The sequence below is a fragment of the Chanodichthys erythropterus genome, chromosome 3, assembly GCF_024489055.1.
Source record: "Chanodichthys erythropterus isolate Z2021 chromosome 3, ASM2448905v1, whole genome shotgun sequence".
In the NCBI taxonomy this organism is placed as follows: domain Eukaryota; kingdom Metazoa; phylum Chordata; class Actinopteri; order Cypriniformes; family Xenocyprididae; genus Chanodichthys; species Chanodichthys erythropterus.
The window spans coordinates 27,867,225-27,883,683 of NC_090223.1; the positions used below are offsets into that span (position 1 = coordinate 27,867,225).

Here is a 16,459-nt window from a genome sequence, read left to right on the forward strand (position 1 = left end):
TCTGGATAACTAATGACTGGTGAAGCATGCATGCTGATAAATGTGGTCTTGTTCTTCACATTCAAGTGGCTTTACTTGCTGTTTAGCTGTATTTAGTCTACTGTTCAGACCAAAAAGAACCAAGAGAAGGGCTAAAAACAAAAGGGTTTTTTTGTTGGTTTTTTTTCAGTATCTGATGGACATGGAAACTCAGTCCTTGTTTGCCTTTTCCAGCTCTGAAAACCTTTAACAGAGCTACCATAGACTGTTACTTTCCCCTACCGGTCTAGGGGTCCGGAGGGGAGTAACAAAAGGAAAAAGCATAAATAAACAAGAAAAAAGGCAAGAAGAAGGAAAGGCAATGTTATTTGTATAGCACATTTCATACACAATGATAATCCAAAGTGCTTTACATAAAGAATGATAAAAAAAATAGAACATAAGGAATAGAAATTACAGTAAAAAGAGAATTTTGCTATCTGGATGGAAGAGCTAGGAAGTCTGCTACCTGTTAAGGCACTTATAAACTGATAAACAAAGTTTCAATCTCCCCTTTTGCCAAGACACCTCAAACTGCGCCACACAGCCCTAATCCCTATTCCGGAGAACACACTTCAATCCTCTGTCCCAGAGAAAAGATGACATCAGATGATATATCAAAGAAAGGATTTTATTTACTACTACTACAAAAAAAAAAAAAAAAAAAGCATAACATAGGATAATGGAGAGCAATGGCTCAAGGGAGAGCAAGGCCTAAAAAAAAAAAAAAAAACACTTGCCTCAACTCCCTTGCTGTACAAAAACAGGGACTCTCCCCCTACAGCTTCCTTCACAATAGTAAAAATCAAACCAGTTAGAAGGAACACAATACCTTTTTCCTAACTTTTAGTTTGCAGTAAGATCACTGAACGCTTCCTGTTAACACAGGTCACTGCTAGGCTCAGTTAGCCACTGCTAACACACAACTACTGTCTCTGAGTGGCAAACACAAGCAGAGACTCCAACGCAGAGTTCAATCTGGAGCAGAGGAGAAGTGTGTCTCTCAGCAAGCTCTGAACTGCCCCAATATACTCTCAATATGCTCTCACCAAAGAGCTACAGGTGGTGGTGATTTGGCCTGAGAAGGAGTAGAGAGAGAGAGAGAGACACACACACACACACAGACACACAGAGAGAGCAGGCAAAAACAGGGCATTCAACCATGCCCACACCTTTGTAAACCACAGTGTAACAAATAATAATAATCATAATAATATGTCCTGGGACGTAACAGGACATATAAAAGATGAATTTTTACATGTATAAGTCAAACATTTAGAAATCAGATTCTCAATATAGTATTCTTAAAAACATGACTGATGTTTCTCTGTAGTTCACAGAGGTCAGTTTTATCACATGGGCTTAACTGAAAACATATTAGCCTTGACCTTGCATGTTTTGCATACAGCATTATAATATTGATAAGTATTATCACCATGATATACTATACGGTATAGCTGCTATTCCTGCACACTAAAAACTCCTGGGTCAAAAATAACCCATAATGGGTTATTTTTGACCCAAATCCTGGGTTAAAAAGGGACCAACTAATTTCTGGGTTATTTCAACCCAGAAAAATGGGTTATTCTTTTTGACCCAACTTCTGGGTTAAATACCTAACCCAAATTTTGGGTTAAAATAACCCAAAATTGTAGTTAATATAACCCAACTTCTGGGTCAAAAGAACAACCCCAATATCTGGGTTGAAATAACCCAGAAATTAGTAGGTCCCTTTTTAACCAAAGGTCAAAGGTAAAAAATAACCTGGGTTACTATGCCAGTATGCCTTATTTCAGAAAATAAAACTTCAGGCACTTACACACTTCAGGCACTTTTACATTTTTATTGCATTAAATTAAACTCTACATAAACTCTACACACTTGGACCTATTTATTTTAGGTCACACTGTAATAACATTAGACATTAGAAAAAATAGAAAAATAAACAACACATTCTCTCTCAAACATTTGACAACATTCAATAACTGGATTGAACTTGAGGGACAAGAGTTTTGATAGTGTCCTCATCTAAGAGAAGAAATGCCTCCTCATCTCTGTCTTCACCTGAAAGACAGAAAACAAGACAACATGAGTATTGTTAATAAGTCGAGACAATTGTGAACCACTCACCAGACACTCTTTGATTATCAAGCTAACAAATAATCACTTTTAAGGGAATGATGTTGTTGTTTTGTTAAAAAAAAAAAAAAAAAAACGTGGCCCAATTTGCTAGTTAACTAATGTGGTTCTTTTGCAGCATTACCCATTTTGTGTGAATGACAGTCTATACTGTACATCTTTTCTTTCATTAACAAGTGTAATAATGACATTAATTCAAAGGTGAATATCTGGCCCATTATTATGCATAACAGTTTAAAGACAAGGCACAAGTATCTTTTAACTATAAGGGTTATTATAGAGATGCATTCCCCACTGTCGAAGAAGTTGTGACTGTCACAAAATCTTGCACTGACATATTAAAGCCATATTAAAGAAAATATTTAAGTATAGAGAGATGATATGAGGGCAGTTAAAGGGATAGTTCACCCAAAAATGAAAATGTGATGTTTATCTGCTTACCCCCAGGGCATCCAAGGTGACTTTGTTTCTTCAGTAGAACACAAATGATGATTTTTAACTCCAACCATTGTCGTCTGTCAGTCTTATAATGCGAATGAATGGTAACACAATTTATAAGAGTCAAAAAATAATCCAAAAATAAATCCAAATTAAACCCTGCGGCTCGTGACGACACATTGATGTCCTAAGACACGTTTGTGCGAGAAGCCGAAAATTATTTATATAATTTTTTACTTCTAAAACACCATGTCCAACTGCATTTAACAATCGCTTAGGTTTCTCGCACAAACCGTTTGTTTCGTGTCTTAGGACATGAATGTGTCATCACGTGCCGCAGGGTTCAGTTTGGATTTGTCTAAGCATATTTTTTGACTCTTATAAATTGTGTTACCATTCACTCGCATTATAAGACTGACAGACGGCAACGGTTGGAGTTAAAAATCATCATTTGTGTTCAACTGAAGAAATAAAGTCACCTACATCTTGGATGCCCTGGGTGTAAGCAGATAAACATCAAATTTTCATTTTTGGGTGAACTATCCCTTAAAAGAGTAAAACGCTCACCTCTAAAATTCTATCAGCTCAGACATCCGCCACTCAGTTAGCTTATCGGCAACAAAGCTGTCCATTTAAAATGACCTGGAGAAAACAATAGAGGTTAGCAACAATTTGAACACTTGACACACTTCTTTAACTCTCACTACTTAAGCCCGTAGAGCACTGTATAATATGATAAGCACAGCGCAGCTGGTTAACATAACTCAACTATTGTGTTGCCTCGTCGCTCTAGCCGCGGCTAAAGGGGGTCGCACACCGGAAGAGATGCGTATTTAAAACTGAAACACATTATTCTCTATGAGTGTACACACAACGGAAGCGCCCAGCAACGGTTCAGGACCTTGTTCAAAATCCTGCAGTGCCACGTACATAGATTTATATTAAATTTACACTTATTTGTCTCAAATCGTCGTTAATGTATATACTGACTTCACCATGTGCTGCAATATAAAGTTAATTTTACATTAATTTACAGTAATCAGCTGCATGAATAAAAATTGCTTATGTTATTGGATTTTCAGGTGATATTCTCAATTCATTCAGTTAACGGACACTCTGAGGTAAAGTGTTCAGACTGCAGACTCAGCAACAATTGTATTTAATTATACAGTACAACCATAACATAGTACTGACATTATCTTAATTCCACAATGTCCTAAAACATAACAATATTGCTGGCCATAAACTGAGAAAGTACATGATACCTCGAGTTGTCCTAGACGCGGCGCAGCGCGGTGCTTCTCGTCCGGTGTTCGACCCCCTTAACGCGGCATGAAGTCGCCACTAGCTGCACTGTACTTATCGTATTATTACGTTACGTCAAATTTGGCTGGGTGGTTAATAACACTTTCTTATTTAGTCTGACAAACTCAAAACACATATTTATTTTGACTTTACACAGACTTTAAGCTAGTTAATGTAGATGTTGTCGCGATATCCGCAGGCGGCTACATGCTCACCACAGAATTACCATGGTAAGCCATGGTCATTTTTTTAACAAATGGTGCTAAAATAGCAACGGGGACATGGACACAGACGTTTAACGTTACATTGACACTGAAAATACTTGCTTACCTTGAATACGCGACGAAGTTGCACCGAAGAAGCCCAGGCCAAAACGGATCGAGTGCGTTCAAGTTCAAGTGACGGTTATTTCAAACGACTGTTGTGAGAAAATTCCAGAACATCTGGGAGCGGGGGAAGGGGCGTTAACCCAGAACATGGGTTACTCTTTGAAAAATAACCCAGAAACCTAAACAACCCAGGAATTGGGTCAAAATATTAGCCCTATAACCCAGAAAATGGTTACTCTCTGAAAAAATAACCCATAATTTTAACCCAACACAAATAACCCAGAAAATGGGTTAAAGAAATAACCCAGGAGTTTTTAGAGTGTGGGATTTCTTATCCACTACTTAATTACCTTGTGGGAAGTTACAAATTAACATTGTCCCGCTAAGGCAAAAACACCTTGTTTATTAACATTTTTATAAATCTGTACACTTTACCTTACAAATAATGAATCACAATCTTACTGTTTACACAATATTAAAGAGTACTTGAGTACATGTATGATATTCAGTGTTACTTGCAGTACTGTGAATGACAATTGTATAAACCTGGCAAAGAATGCGCTCTAGTGGAGAAGAATGATAATTACAGTTCTATTTTTGTCCTCAAGGTCTCCCATTTCACACTCTAACGATTTATAGTATATGATACTGTATACACGTTATATACACAATTCCCAGTTATTATAGGGTATCCAAAACACAGGTCAGTTCTTGGACCTCTCCTCTTCTCTTCTCCCTTATATACACTACATCACTGGGACCCATTATACATGGTTTGTCCTATACCATTTCTATGCTGATGACACACAACTCTGCTTTTCATTTCAACCAGATGTTCCAACAGTAGCTGCACAGATCTCAGACTGCCTGGCAGACATATTGGCACGGATACATCACCTACGACTCAACCTAGCAAAGACAGAGCTTCTCTTCTTCCCTGCCACTCCATCTGTACAGCACAATTTCACCAGCCAGCTAGGTTCATCAACAATAATCCCATCAAGTTCGGTCAGAAATTTAAGGGTATGACCAGCTGACCTTCAAAGACAACATTGCAAGGACAGCACAAGCATCCAGGTTTACACAGCACAACAGATCAGGTCCTTCTTAACATGCTGCAAAACGTCTCGTCCAGACCCTTCTAGACTGGACTATTGCAATGCTCTTCTTCGCTGGACTTCCATCAAGCTCAATCAAACCTCTACAAATGATCCAGAACACAGCAACATGACTGGTCTTCAGAGCACACATCACACATATCTGTTTATCTCTCTGTACTGGCTACCAGTTACGGCTCACATCAGGCTTAAGACATTGATAGTACAGTCATGGGCTCTGCACCCTCCTACCTCCACCTACTCAAACGAGTCTACATCCCCTCCAGAAGCCTGATGTTGGTGCCTGCACTTACTTAATCTCTCCCCGTTCTAGCCTAAATAAACCAGCCTAAAATGGTTTTCTTGTCTTAACTGGTTAGATTGTCTCCCAAACTGGCCAAGTGAGTTATCAGCCAAATTTTGCTGGGAACCTTGTCTCTCATCTTGACCAGTTGAAAATGCTCTATGCTCCAAACCCATGTAAAACCAGCAAAGACCAGCAATTGATTCAAGATTGCTGAATTGACTGCTAAATCGAGAAGCAATCGATGCTTACAACAGCAAAATACAGCAATGCACTGTTAACTGTCTACATTTGGATCAAATTACCCTGGCAATTTTTTAAATATACATTGAGACTCACTTAATTAGCGTCCCCTAGTGGCCGCAGATACGCGTGTTGAAACCACACCTCCAATGAATGAACTAACCTCGCGCGTTCACAACAATGAGGAAGTGTTAGTAGCCTACGGGACGATGCTGGATGCATAACAAAAATTTACCCGCATATTGGCATCACAGTCATGCTGAAACTTACATACCGTGTCTAATTCTTCACATTTTGTAATAAGGACATTTTTTTTAACATCTTGTAAAAGGCATGTGTTATTATTTCATCTTTGCAGTGTGTTTACTGTCAGCCCCTGTGTTTTCTGAATCGGGTAAGCAAGATAACTTGTACAGTTTTACAGCACTAACCCTGAAGCACATGTTTTGATATTCTATCTAGTTCATCTGAAGACTTGCTTGCTCTGCACTCTCACCTTTTTTCACCAAATCTCGGTAACACTATTTTAGTGTCCTTGTTACACGTGTTATATGTATAGTAATAACTATAAATTATGCTTAATTACATGTAACTAACCCTAAACCAAACTCTAACCCTTTAGTAAGTAAATGTTAATTAATATAACTCAGTACATAAATGTATAATTACATTGTAACAAGGACACCTTAAAATAAATTGTCACCAAAATAATCTAATATATGTAGCCTAACTCTACTCTCTCACAGGGTCACATTCGCTATGGGTGTTTGCTACATTTTTGACTGGAGACAGTTCAATCCCATACCCAGAGTTCACTGCCATTATTATGCTGGATGATATTGTCATCGGTCACTATAATGCAGATGAGAGAAGTTTTGTCCCGGTGACAGCACAAGAATCTGTTAATGTCACGGAGCAAATGACTATATCAACAGTCTGTAAAGGCATTCACGAGGGCATGAAAACCAAAGCATACTACTTAATTGATCACTTAAATTATACAAAAGGTAATTATTCTCTAATGGTCTTGTGTTATTCTCTTGTGAGTGCATGAACAAAAGTATTTTCATTCAGATCTGTCCATTGTGTGCATACAATATACACTACCATTCAAAAGTTTTTTTTTTAAAAGGCTTTATAGGCCTACATTTATTCATACGTGTATTAAACGGATTAAAAAAAGTACAAAATAAATAGACAAAATGGATACTTCACATATTGTATCATGGTTTGCACAAAAATATTAAGCAGTACAACTGTTTTCAACATTGATAATACATTTTTTGAGCAGCAAATTATTATATAGATTGATTTCTAAAGGATCATGTGGCATCGAAGAATGGAGGAATGATGCTGAAAATTTAGCTTTGATCACAGAAATAAATGTCATTCTAAAACATATTGAAATAGAAAAGAGTTATTTAAATTGAAATAATTTCTCACAATATTACTATTTTTGCTGTATTTTTGATCCTATCAATGCAGCCATGGTGAACATTAGAGACTTCTTTTAAAATGTTAAAAAAAATCTTTCTTCGTATAACCTTATTGTTGTAGTGAGCTGTTGTGAAAGCATCAGTTATTAGTGTTGTCAGCAAAATTACGTTTTTTTTTTTTTTGCACTCTGAACGTTTTGCACTCTTTACGTTAATGTCATGTCAAGAGTTGCTGGAATTGTGAATTGCATCCTTATGTGCATCTAAGACTCTTATTTCTTCCCAAGGCCTTCATGTGCAGCAGAGGCTGGTTGGATGCGAACTTCTTCACGATGAGCCTGGCCAAATGATGACATTGGAGGCCTTTAATGGCGAGAGTGGCTTTGAACGACACTATAACGTTCAGGGAGACCAACACACTCACTGGAAATGGCCTGTCATAAAGAGTAGAGCACAGCTGGAGTATGATGCATGGCTGTATGCCCACTTTTACCGCCCTTTGTGCATTAGCCAGCTTAGGAAATATCTAAAAAAGGAGAAGAAGCGTGTGATGGCAAGAGGTAGCCGTCAGTGAATTTATAACTTCCATGAATGCACTCTTAATTTATTTGGATTTGAAAACATGTTTTGTTTTCTGTTTAATGTGTTCACTCTTTCCCTGACAGTAAAGCCCAGAGTGAGAGTGATTAAACGCTTAGTGAGTAGTGAGACAGGTGTAGTTCAGATGACCTGCCTGGCAACTGGTTTTTACCCACGTCACATTAATCTGACCCTGCTTCAAGACGGCCAGCCAGTTAATGAGGAGAGGGTCACGGGAGGAGAACTGCTGCCCAATGCTGATGGAACGTACCAGATGAGGAAGAGTGTGGAACTCAGTTTCAAAGAGCAACGAGAAAGGCACACATACACATGCACTGTGACTCACCTTGGCCTGGATAACAAACTTGACATCAGTATAGGTATTAAATTGATAGGGCAAGCGTTTATTTTTTATACTATTTATATACAGTCATGCTCAAAAGTTTACATACCCCTTGCAGAATCTGCAAAATTATTTAGGGATCATACAAAATGTTTTTTTATTTAGTACTGTCCTGAATATGATATTTTACTTAAAATATGTTTACATATAGTCCATAATTAAGACAAAAAAAAAATAGCTGAATTTATTAAAATGACTTCAAAAGTTTACATACCCTTGATTCTTAATACTGTGTGTGGTTACCTGGATGATCCATAACTGTTTGTTTGTTTTGTGATGGTTGTTCATGAGTCCCTTGTTTGTCCTGAGCAGTTAAACTGACCAATGTTTTACAGAAAAATTCTCCAGGTCCTGAAAATTATTTGGTTTTCCAGGATCTTTTTCATATTTAAGAGCCAGGGGGTGTAAACTTTGAACAGGATGAAGATGTGTACATTTTTCTTATTTTGTTTAAATATCATATTTTTTATATAACATATCTATATGTAAACATCTTTTATGTAAAATATCTTATTCAGGACAGTACTAAATAAAAAATAACATGAATTATTTTGTATGATCCCTCTTATTTTGTTAAAATAATTTACATTTTGCAGATTCTGAAAGGGGTATTTAAACTTTTGAGCATGACTAGATATGATTGATTGATTGATTGATTGATTGCAGAACCTGGTCCTGATCCTGGTATTGTGGTTCCCTCTGTACTACTGTTGCTGTGTGTGTTTGGAGCTCTGGCTGCCTTTAAAATATGGAGGAAGAGATACACCGGTACACAGCCTGAGCAGGTACAGATTCACTGACACTATTTCACTAATACATAAGATTATATTTATAAGGCATCATCCTGACCAGGCTCATGTATTCCTGTATCTATATTGCAGGCCAGCTACATACCTGCTGCTTCAGAACAACCACAGATGTGACGTCTGAAGAGGCACAACATTATTTGTTCACATTTACGGACTGGACACATTTTGTATTTATAATCTGACTGACCTGAAAATAGAAAAAAACATCCATTAGCATCCAGAGAATAAGACTTTTATTTTAAAATGAAATGTTTTAATTACGTTTATTTTTCTTACCAGGTTGGCAAGTTGTTGTTTTTCTTTCTTGTTTTATGAAAAAATATTTTCAGTCGTCACACCCAGATTTTGTCTGATACAGTATTGAATATTTCAGTATTTTTACAATATTTGTATGTGTGATTTATATTAATAACTGCATGTTTGTCAAAATGCATTACCAGCAAATCAGCCACTAGAACTATAGTATTTATTTAATCAGGTACTGTATATTTATGAATTTTTAAGACAGTTTGAACTATTAATAGGCTATTGAGCTAATAAACAAACATTTGTTATATTTGGTATGCGAATTCTTTTTATAAGCTCTATGTTCATACTTTCTCTCATATTTGCCGTAATGTTGCAATGATTTTAAAAACTGGCTTGAAAGTCTGCAGTGCATCTTTGCATGATGTCATAATGCAAACCTCTCAAATCCAACCCGACGCGCGCGCCACGAAATGTTGTTCTGCTGGCGTCCAATCAGATTCCAAACGCACCGCGCATGCGCTGAGTGCGCACATTCAAACAAACCCGAAAAGTGGGCCAAAGGAAGGCGATAGGTGAGTTCGGGTGGTGTCAGGAAAATTTAAATAACATGTCGATGCAAAACAATAAGGAACGATTCGGTCGGTGGTTGCGATATGTTCCTTATAATATTTAAATATGCAGCATGATTGCATGACTTAAAATGGCGTCATCGTCCCTCAAGAGCAGACGAAGGGAACTGCTGAAAAAGATTGTCATTGTTTTTGCTGTAGATCTAAAATGGTGGACACTGCCTGTGCCCAGATAACTGCTTGTGCATGAGTAGACAAAAACTCTCAAGTTGCTAGCATGTAAACAGTGAACGGTGTCTTTCCCGAAACAGTAAACATAATTGAATGCATTTATAGGTACCAATGCAGATTCAAGAGATGGTACAGAAGGATAGCCATAGGCATTTTTTTTGGAAATATGATCAGACATAATGTTTCCTTAAATGCCATTTCTTCTTACTCTTGTATTTCAAGCTATCAGGGTATCATTAAAGCATATTGAAACAATACATCAGCCCTATATCACTCATTGTATCTTTCAAGTTTGTTTTGAAACCTGTTTGTCTATCCTATGTAAGATTTCTTACCTTGCTGAGAAAAATGCATGGTCAAATTCTGCAATAAAATCTCGTTTTGTTATTTTCCCTTAGAATGGCTATAGAAAAGGGGCCTCAAAAACACATAACCAACCTGTCCCAAATCCTCCTCATCTGTAGAGGTGGGTGTTGGTAAAATATCTCCAACTGGAGCAAGTCGCAAAGACTATGCGATCCACTGTGTTCACAAGTCGAGGACACAGACTGGACGCAAACCTCAGTAAGAAACCAGCAGGAGCCCATGAATCCTTGGCCGGCCTGAAGAAGGAAAGCCAGAACATTGCCACCAACGTGCTGAGCACTATCCACAACAGTGTAAATCAAAAGCATCACCTACACAGTCAAGTGAAGATCAGCCATCAGAGCGAGTTGAGCTGCCCCGACCAATCTCCAGCAGGGAACCTCGAGCAGGAGGAGAACTGGGAGAAGCCGGGGGCCTTGACACTTCTGTCAGCCAAGCAGATGGGGGCCGAAGGTTCTCCGGTCAAGAGCAAATCACTGTTTTGTCAGGCCAAACACAACCACGTAGGGAAGATGGATCCCATGGTATCAAATGGCAGCAATCAACGGAGAGATGGAGGGCAGGTGGGGGCAGTCGTGGGGGTCCCCTCACCAGAGAACAGTCCCGATGGGAAGCGTCGGAATGTGAGGAAAGGCTCAGGCCTTGTGGACACGCAAACCAGCTGCATTCGACAGATCCTGCTGCTGCAACTGGAATTAATTGAACAGCAGCAGAAGCAACTGCACAACAAGAGCAAAGAGATTGATGACCTCAAAGCTGAAAAAGAGATGGTACACTAATAGTATTGCACTTTTTTCTTCTCCTCTTATGAAATAAAATCTTAAAACGAGTTTTCCCAGTTTCCCACTTTTATTATTTTGTAACACTTGTTTCACTTGAACCCGATGCTTAATGCACAGCCTAACACAGGTGTGTGATTGTAGCTAATGGCACGAATCGAACGCATGGAGCGGCGGCTGCAGATGGTGAAAAAAGATGGAGCAGAATCCCGTCCTTCTCAGACTCCTCGTCGTAGAGAACCTGAGGCAGAGACCACCGCCTCAGATGACGTCCAGCATTCTGAGGGGCGGGTCCAAACCCCAAAGCAAATGCACTTTGGAAGAGGAGGGAAAAGCCTGAAAAGGTATGATCATGATTTTTAAAAAATATATATTTTAATAAGTTCCAAACCTGTATGACTTTCTTTCTTCTGCAGAACACAAAAGAAGATATTTTGAGGAATATGGGTAACCAAACAGTTAAGGTTACCATTGACTTCCATTGTATGGACAAAAAAACACTGAGATATTTCTCAAAATATCTTATTTTACATGAGGGTGAGTAAATGATGACAGAATTTTCATTTTTGGGTGAACTATTCTTTTGTTCAAACTGCTGTAAATAATTAAGTTCTTAGCATGTGATTCATAAAACTAAATACATTCTAATTTTTCCCCCTCTTAAAGGAGGTTTCTTTTCCAAGACTCTCGGATGGGTAGGTCACGACGTGGGCAGCCCAGGTCACCACCACCGCCACAGGAGGGCCCAGATCTGAAGGAGGAACCCCAGGAAGAGCTGGGGCTTGAATTGTCTCAATCAGAGGAACTGCCCTACCTGGCTACCACAGAGATGTACCTCTGCCGCTGGCAGCAGCCGCCACCATCACCGTGGCGAGAATCCTCGCCTGTACATGAGGACACAGTTGCAGGTGGGTAGAAATTTATGTAATTTCTCTAAGTATATTGAAGATGCTCGAAGTTATCATTATTCTCTGTGTGTAGTTCCATCCTGGCGGGAGAGTATCTTAGATCCTTTGGAGCAGAAAGAAGCGTCAGACATCCCTGAGGTTAGTAAGAGCGGTAAAATATTAAAAGAATACAAAATAACAAGTAATACTATTGCAATAGTGCTATTTCAATGTAAATTAAAAATTACAATACTAGTATTTATGGCTGTCCCAGTTTCTTCATTTTCAAATGTTAAACCCTTAAAGGGTAAGTTCATCCAAAAATGAAAATTCTGTCATTAATTACTCACCCTCATGCCGTTCCACACTCGTAAGACCTTGATTGATCTTCGTAACACAAATTAAGATATTTTAGATCCAGTGGCTCAGTGAGGCCTGTGTAGGGAGCAATGACATTTCCTCTTTCAAGATCCATTAATGTATTAAAAACATATTTAAATCAGTTCATGTGAGTACAGTGGTTCAATATTAATATTATAAAGTGACGAGAATAGTTTTGGTGCGCCAAGAAAAAAAAAAAAGACTTGTATAGTGATGGCCAATTTCAAAACACTGCTTCAGGAAGCTTCGGAGCATAATGAATCAACGTGCCGAATCAGCTTTTCGGAGCGCCGACAGTCACGTGATTTCAGCAGTTTGACGCGATCTGAATCATGATTAGATACGCTGATTCATTATGCTCCAAAGCTTCCTGAAGCAGTGTTTTGAAATCACTAAATAAGTCGTTATTTTTTAATCTTTTAATTAATTTGCCCCCCAAAAATATTCTCATCACTTTATAATATTAATATTGAACCACTGAACTCACATGAACTGATTTAAATATGTTTTTAGTACCTTTATGGATCTTGAGAGAGGAAATGTCATTGCTCCCTACGCAGGCCTCATAGAGCCATCGGTTTTCAACAAAAATATCTTAATTTGTGTTCCGAAGATTAACAAAGGTCTTACAGTTATGGAACGGCATGATGGTGAATAATTAATGACATAATTTTAATTTTTGGGTGAACTAACCCTTTCGGCTTTTTTGGCAGAACACCACAGAGAGCATTTAAGAATTTCTGTTGATAAAAGCTGGTTTATAAGCACTACTCATTACAAGTTTGAAATTATGGTGTGTGGAATTGTTCCCAAATGCAAACGTTATAAGCAACCCAAACTCAGAGCAGATGAAAAAAAGAATTTGTGTGGAGCTGCATTTACTGCGAACCGATCCGCTGTGAGATTCTGAAAACACCAGATCATGAACTGCTTGTGCTCACATATGTATTTCATTACAATAAAGCCTTTGCAAACTCATAATAGCACTAGGCCATATTGTGATTTCAGTGTTATTTCGATTAATCGTTCAGCCATCTAAATACTTTATTTTGTGCAGTGTCTGGATGATAACGTCTTTCTGAAGAGACATTCAAAGCTTGAACTGGATGAGAAGAGGAGGAAGAGGTGATGCTTGTTTTTTGTCTTTGTGTAGAGTATCCAGTAGAAGAGAGCATTGTGAATCTATTTATCCTTTAATCTCATTTCAGGTGGGATATTCAACGTATTCGGGAGCAGAGAATGTTTCAGCGCCTGCAGCAGAGGATGAACAGGAGGAAGGTAATTCAGGAAAGCGAACCAGAGCTGCTCTCCTTCTATCCAGACCCTGAAGATGGTATGTCAGCAGATGGATTTCCCCTCCATGTGCATTGAAAGTATTTGGTCCGTTCTTTTAATGTTCACATTTCTGTGTATTTCCTCAGTGGAGTCTATTATGGTGACGCCCTTCTTGCCAGTGGTGGCTTTTGGAAGACCTCTTCCCAACCTGAAACAGCAGTAAGTCAAAATACATTTTTTCTTTGCATAATGCTAATTTTGTGTATTTTGACATCTTGATTTAATTGCATTATATACAGGTTATTCTTTCTTTGTATTTCAACAGAAACTTTGACTTGCCATGGTTGGATGAGCGTAGTCGATGTCGAGCAGAGGTGACCAAGAAACGGACGCCTCATCGGACATGTCGCAAATGAAACCATCACAAGGAAGCAACTTCGTTCATACCGTCCTGTGCGCTGAAGCAAAATCTACCCTTGTGGTCTCATCTCTCATACTCGCATAGATTGCACTTTGGATGTACTTGAGCAGATTGAAGGGCAATTTTTCTTTTTTTTTGGGTGGGGGGTGGTTGAGCTCCCTAAAAGCCCCTGTTTGGTATCCATGAGAAAATGTTTTGCTCTGTAATGTCTGAGAAACAAGCTCTCCCAACCACACACCCATGATCATGGTGCCGAATGTAACACTTCAGTGTTCACAATCAAAGCTTACCCTAACACATTAAGAGCTGCCGTAAAATATCAAAACTGTAAATGCTGCATTTTTGTTGATTGTGTGCGAGTTCTCTCAGTCACAAAGGAAACAGAGGGAAAACTTGTGAATACCGGTTACAGAAGCATTTGTTGTAATATAAGGCTTTGTTCAAAGGAAATGTGTAAGATACTTGTAGCTAAAGAAATTATTTCAAATATTAAAATGTCATATTATGGATGTGCTATGTCTTCATGTCTTTTGTTTTTAATGAATAATTGTTATGAATGCTAAATTACAGAATTCTAATTTTGTTTTGCTGGAACAAAGTGTATTACAGTTTTTTACAATCGCTAGGACACATTTCTCAATACTTAGGTAAATTTTTCAGAACTCTTTACACAGTTTTCCTAACCAACTTTCATCTTGGCACAGCAGTTAATTTCACATTCAAAATGCACTAAATCTACCAAAACACTTCATACATGTCTCAAATCAACTCATTCTTCCAGAACACTAGCAAAGGTTTTCACCCAGCAAACACGCTTTGTCACATCGACCTAAAAACACTAACATCAGTTAGCAATATACAATGTTTTAGTTTTTAAAATTTCTTAACAAAACAAGAATGACACTCTCTACTGCTTATAATTCACTGCAGTGTATGTTACATGGTCCATGTTTACATTGCAGAACAAAATTATTCCTAAGTTTCCCCTTTTGAGTTGATGGTAATGAAATTGAAAGACTAATGCTTGTGTAGGTGTTCAGTTTCATCTAATTGTTTTGACAGTATTTGATTTTTTTAGATTCAGAATATATTTCATAACTACATTACTGTAGAAATGTAGCAAATTGCTGTCTTATTCAGTTTTGTATTATGTTATTGTTTTGAACATAAGTTTAACAGTTTTGAAAACAGTATGTAAGCATGTGCAAATTGGCCTGTTCGTACAAAGAGTTTTGGCAGTTGTTGTGTCTGAGTGAGAAAAGAATTAACGAAATTTGAGAGCTGTAGTCATTGAATGCATTTTGTGCCAAAGCAATGATAATTGATCCTCAGTTTAGTCCACATAGACTTCTGTTGTGCTCACTGTGTGAAGAGTTTTGCAAAAGTGACCTAAGTATTGAGAAATGTGTCCTAGCGTCTGTAAAAAACTGTAAGATGGGATGCAACTGGGAGCCAGTGGAACAATATGAATCCTCTTTTTAGAGAAGTTATTGACATTTAAGACACCCAATGAGATTATTTTTAAATAGCTGTTTTTCAGGCAATAAATGATCTTTTTCCATAAATTTAATGTTCAACTTAGGTGTCTTGGTTCAAAAGGCAAAACTATTTGATGCAAAAAAAAATTACATCACTGCAGCCATCAGTTTTAAAGGATTAGTCCACTTTCAAATTAAAATTAACTGATAATTTACTCACCAAGATGTTCATGTCTTTCTTTCTTTAGTCAAAAAGAAATTGTTTTTGATGAAAAACAGTATTATTCTCCTTAAATTACAGTTTTAGTGCAGCTTCAAAGAGCTTTAAACGATACCAGATGAGGATGAAGGGTCTTATCTAGAGAAACCATCTGTCATTTTCTAAAAAAATTTTTTTTAATTATATACATTTTAACCACAAACGCTCGTCTTGAACTATCTCTCTTCTTCTTCTCTATTAGAATTCCAGCACTGTAGACACTGATAAGTGTATTACCAAAGTCCCTTTAAGACAGTGGTCGCCAACCCGTCGATCTTTATCACTGTTCCAGTAGCTCGCGAAAATAACAGAAATATCTCCAGTCTTTGTACTGTATTTTTGTATTTATTTTATTTTTGGGAGCTACTGGGACAGACAGATAAAGGTAAATAGCCCACATCATTTCTGAGTCTGTAAACGGCCGTTAACAAGAGGCCAGAGACGCTTAAGACGGACGCAAAGAG

General features: G+C 37.9%; 2 protein-coding genes and 1 long non-coding RNA gene across 3 annotated transcripts; 2 read left to right on the forward strand and 1 right to left on the reverse strand.

The window, feature by feature from the left end:
* Positions 1–1,751: 1,751 nt before the first annotated feature.
* Positions 1,752–4,506, reverse strand: LOC137010604 (uncharacterized). The gene is made up of 3 exons (XR_010893383.1): positions 4,231–4,506; positions 3,163–3,237; positions 1,752–2,082 (listed from the first exon to the last, which is right to left on the reverse strand). It is a non-coding gene; the product is annotated as an uncharacterized lncRNA (long non-coding RNA).
* A 1,590-nt stretch (positions 4,507–6,096) lies between these two features.
* Positions 6,097–9,661, forward strand: LOC137010608 (major histocompatibility complex class I-related gene protein). The gene is made up of 6 exons (XM_067372731.1): positions 6,097–6,267; positions 6,620–6,880; positions 7,597–7,869; positions 7,975–8,268; positions 8,958–9,076; positions 9,173–9,661. The coding sequence occupies exons 1-6, from the start codon at positions 6,207–6,209 to the stop codon at positions 9,212–9,214; spliced, it is 1,050 nt and encodes a 349-aa protein (XP_067228832.1). The 5' UTR covers positions 6,097–6,206; the 3' UTR covers positions 9,215–9,661.
* Positions 9,662–9,841: 180 nt separating this feature from the next.
* Positions 9,842–14,302, forward strand: msl1a (MSL complex subunit 1a). The gene is made up of 9 exons (XM_067372743.1): positions 9,842–9,921; positions 10,548–11,285; positions 11,439–11,638; positions 11,961–12,202; positions 12,276–12,340; positions 13,620–13,687; positions 13,771–13,895; positions 13,984–14,056; positions 14,163–14,302. Exons 2-9 carry the CDS (start codon positions 10,662–10,664, stop codon positions 14,251–14,253), a joined length of 1,488 nt encoding a protein of 495 aa, XP_067228844.1. The 5' UTR covers positions 9,842–9,921; positions 10,548–10,661; the 3' UTR covers positions 14,254–14,302.
* The last annotated feature ends 2,157 nt before the right edge of the window (positions 14,303–16,459 follow it).

Coding starts and splice junctions, on each gene's coding strand:
- LOC137010608 (XM_067372731.1), top strand. CDS start 6,207: ATGTGTTATTATTTCATCTTTGCAGTGTGTTTACTGTCAGCCCCTGTG. Junction 7,870..7,974: donor GAAGCGTGTGATGGCAAGAG/GTAGCCGTCAGT, acceptor TTTCCCTGACAG/TAAAGCCCAGAGTGAGAGTG. Junction 8,269..8,957: donor CAAACTTGACATCAGTATAG/GTATTAAATTGA, acceptor GATTGATTGCAG/AACCTGGTCCTGATCCTGGT.
- msl1a (XM_067372743.1), top strand. CDS start 10,662: ATGCGATCCACTGTGTTCACAAGTCGAGGACACAGACTGGACGCAAAC. Junction 12,203..12,275: donor ACATGAGGACACAGTTGCAG/GTGGGTAGAAAT, acceptor CTCTGTGTGTAG/TTCCATCCTGGCGGGAGAGT. Junction 12,341..13,619: donor AAGCGTCAGACATCCCTGAG/GTTAGTAAGAGC, acceptor TATTTTGTGCAG/TGTCTGGATGATAACGTCTT.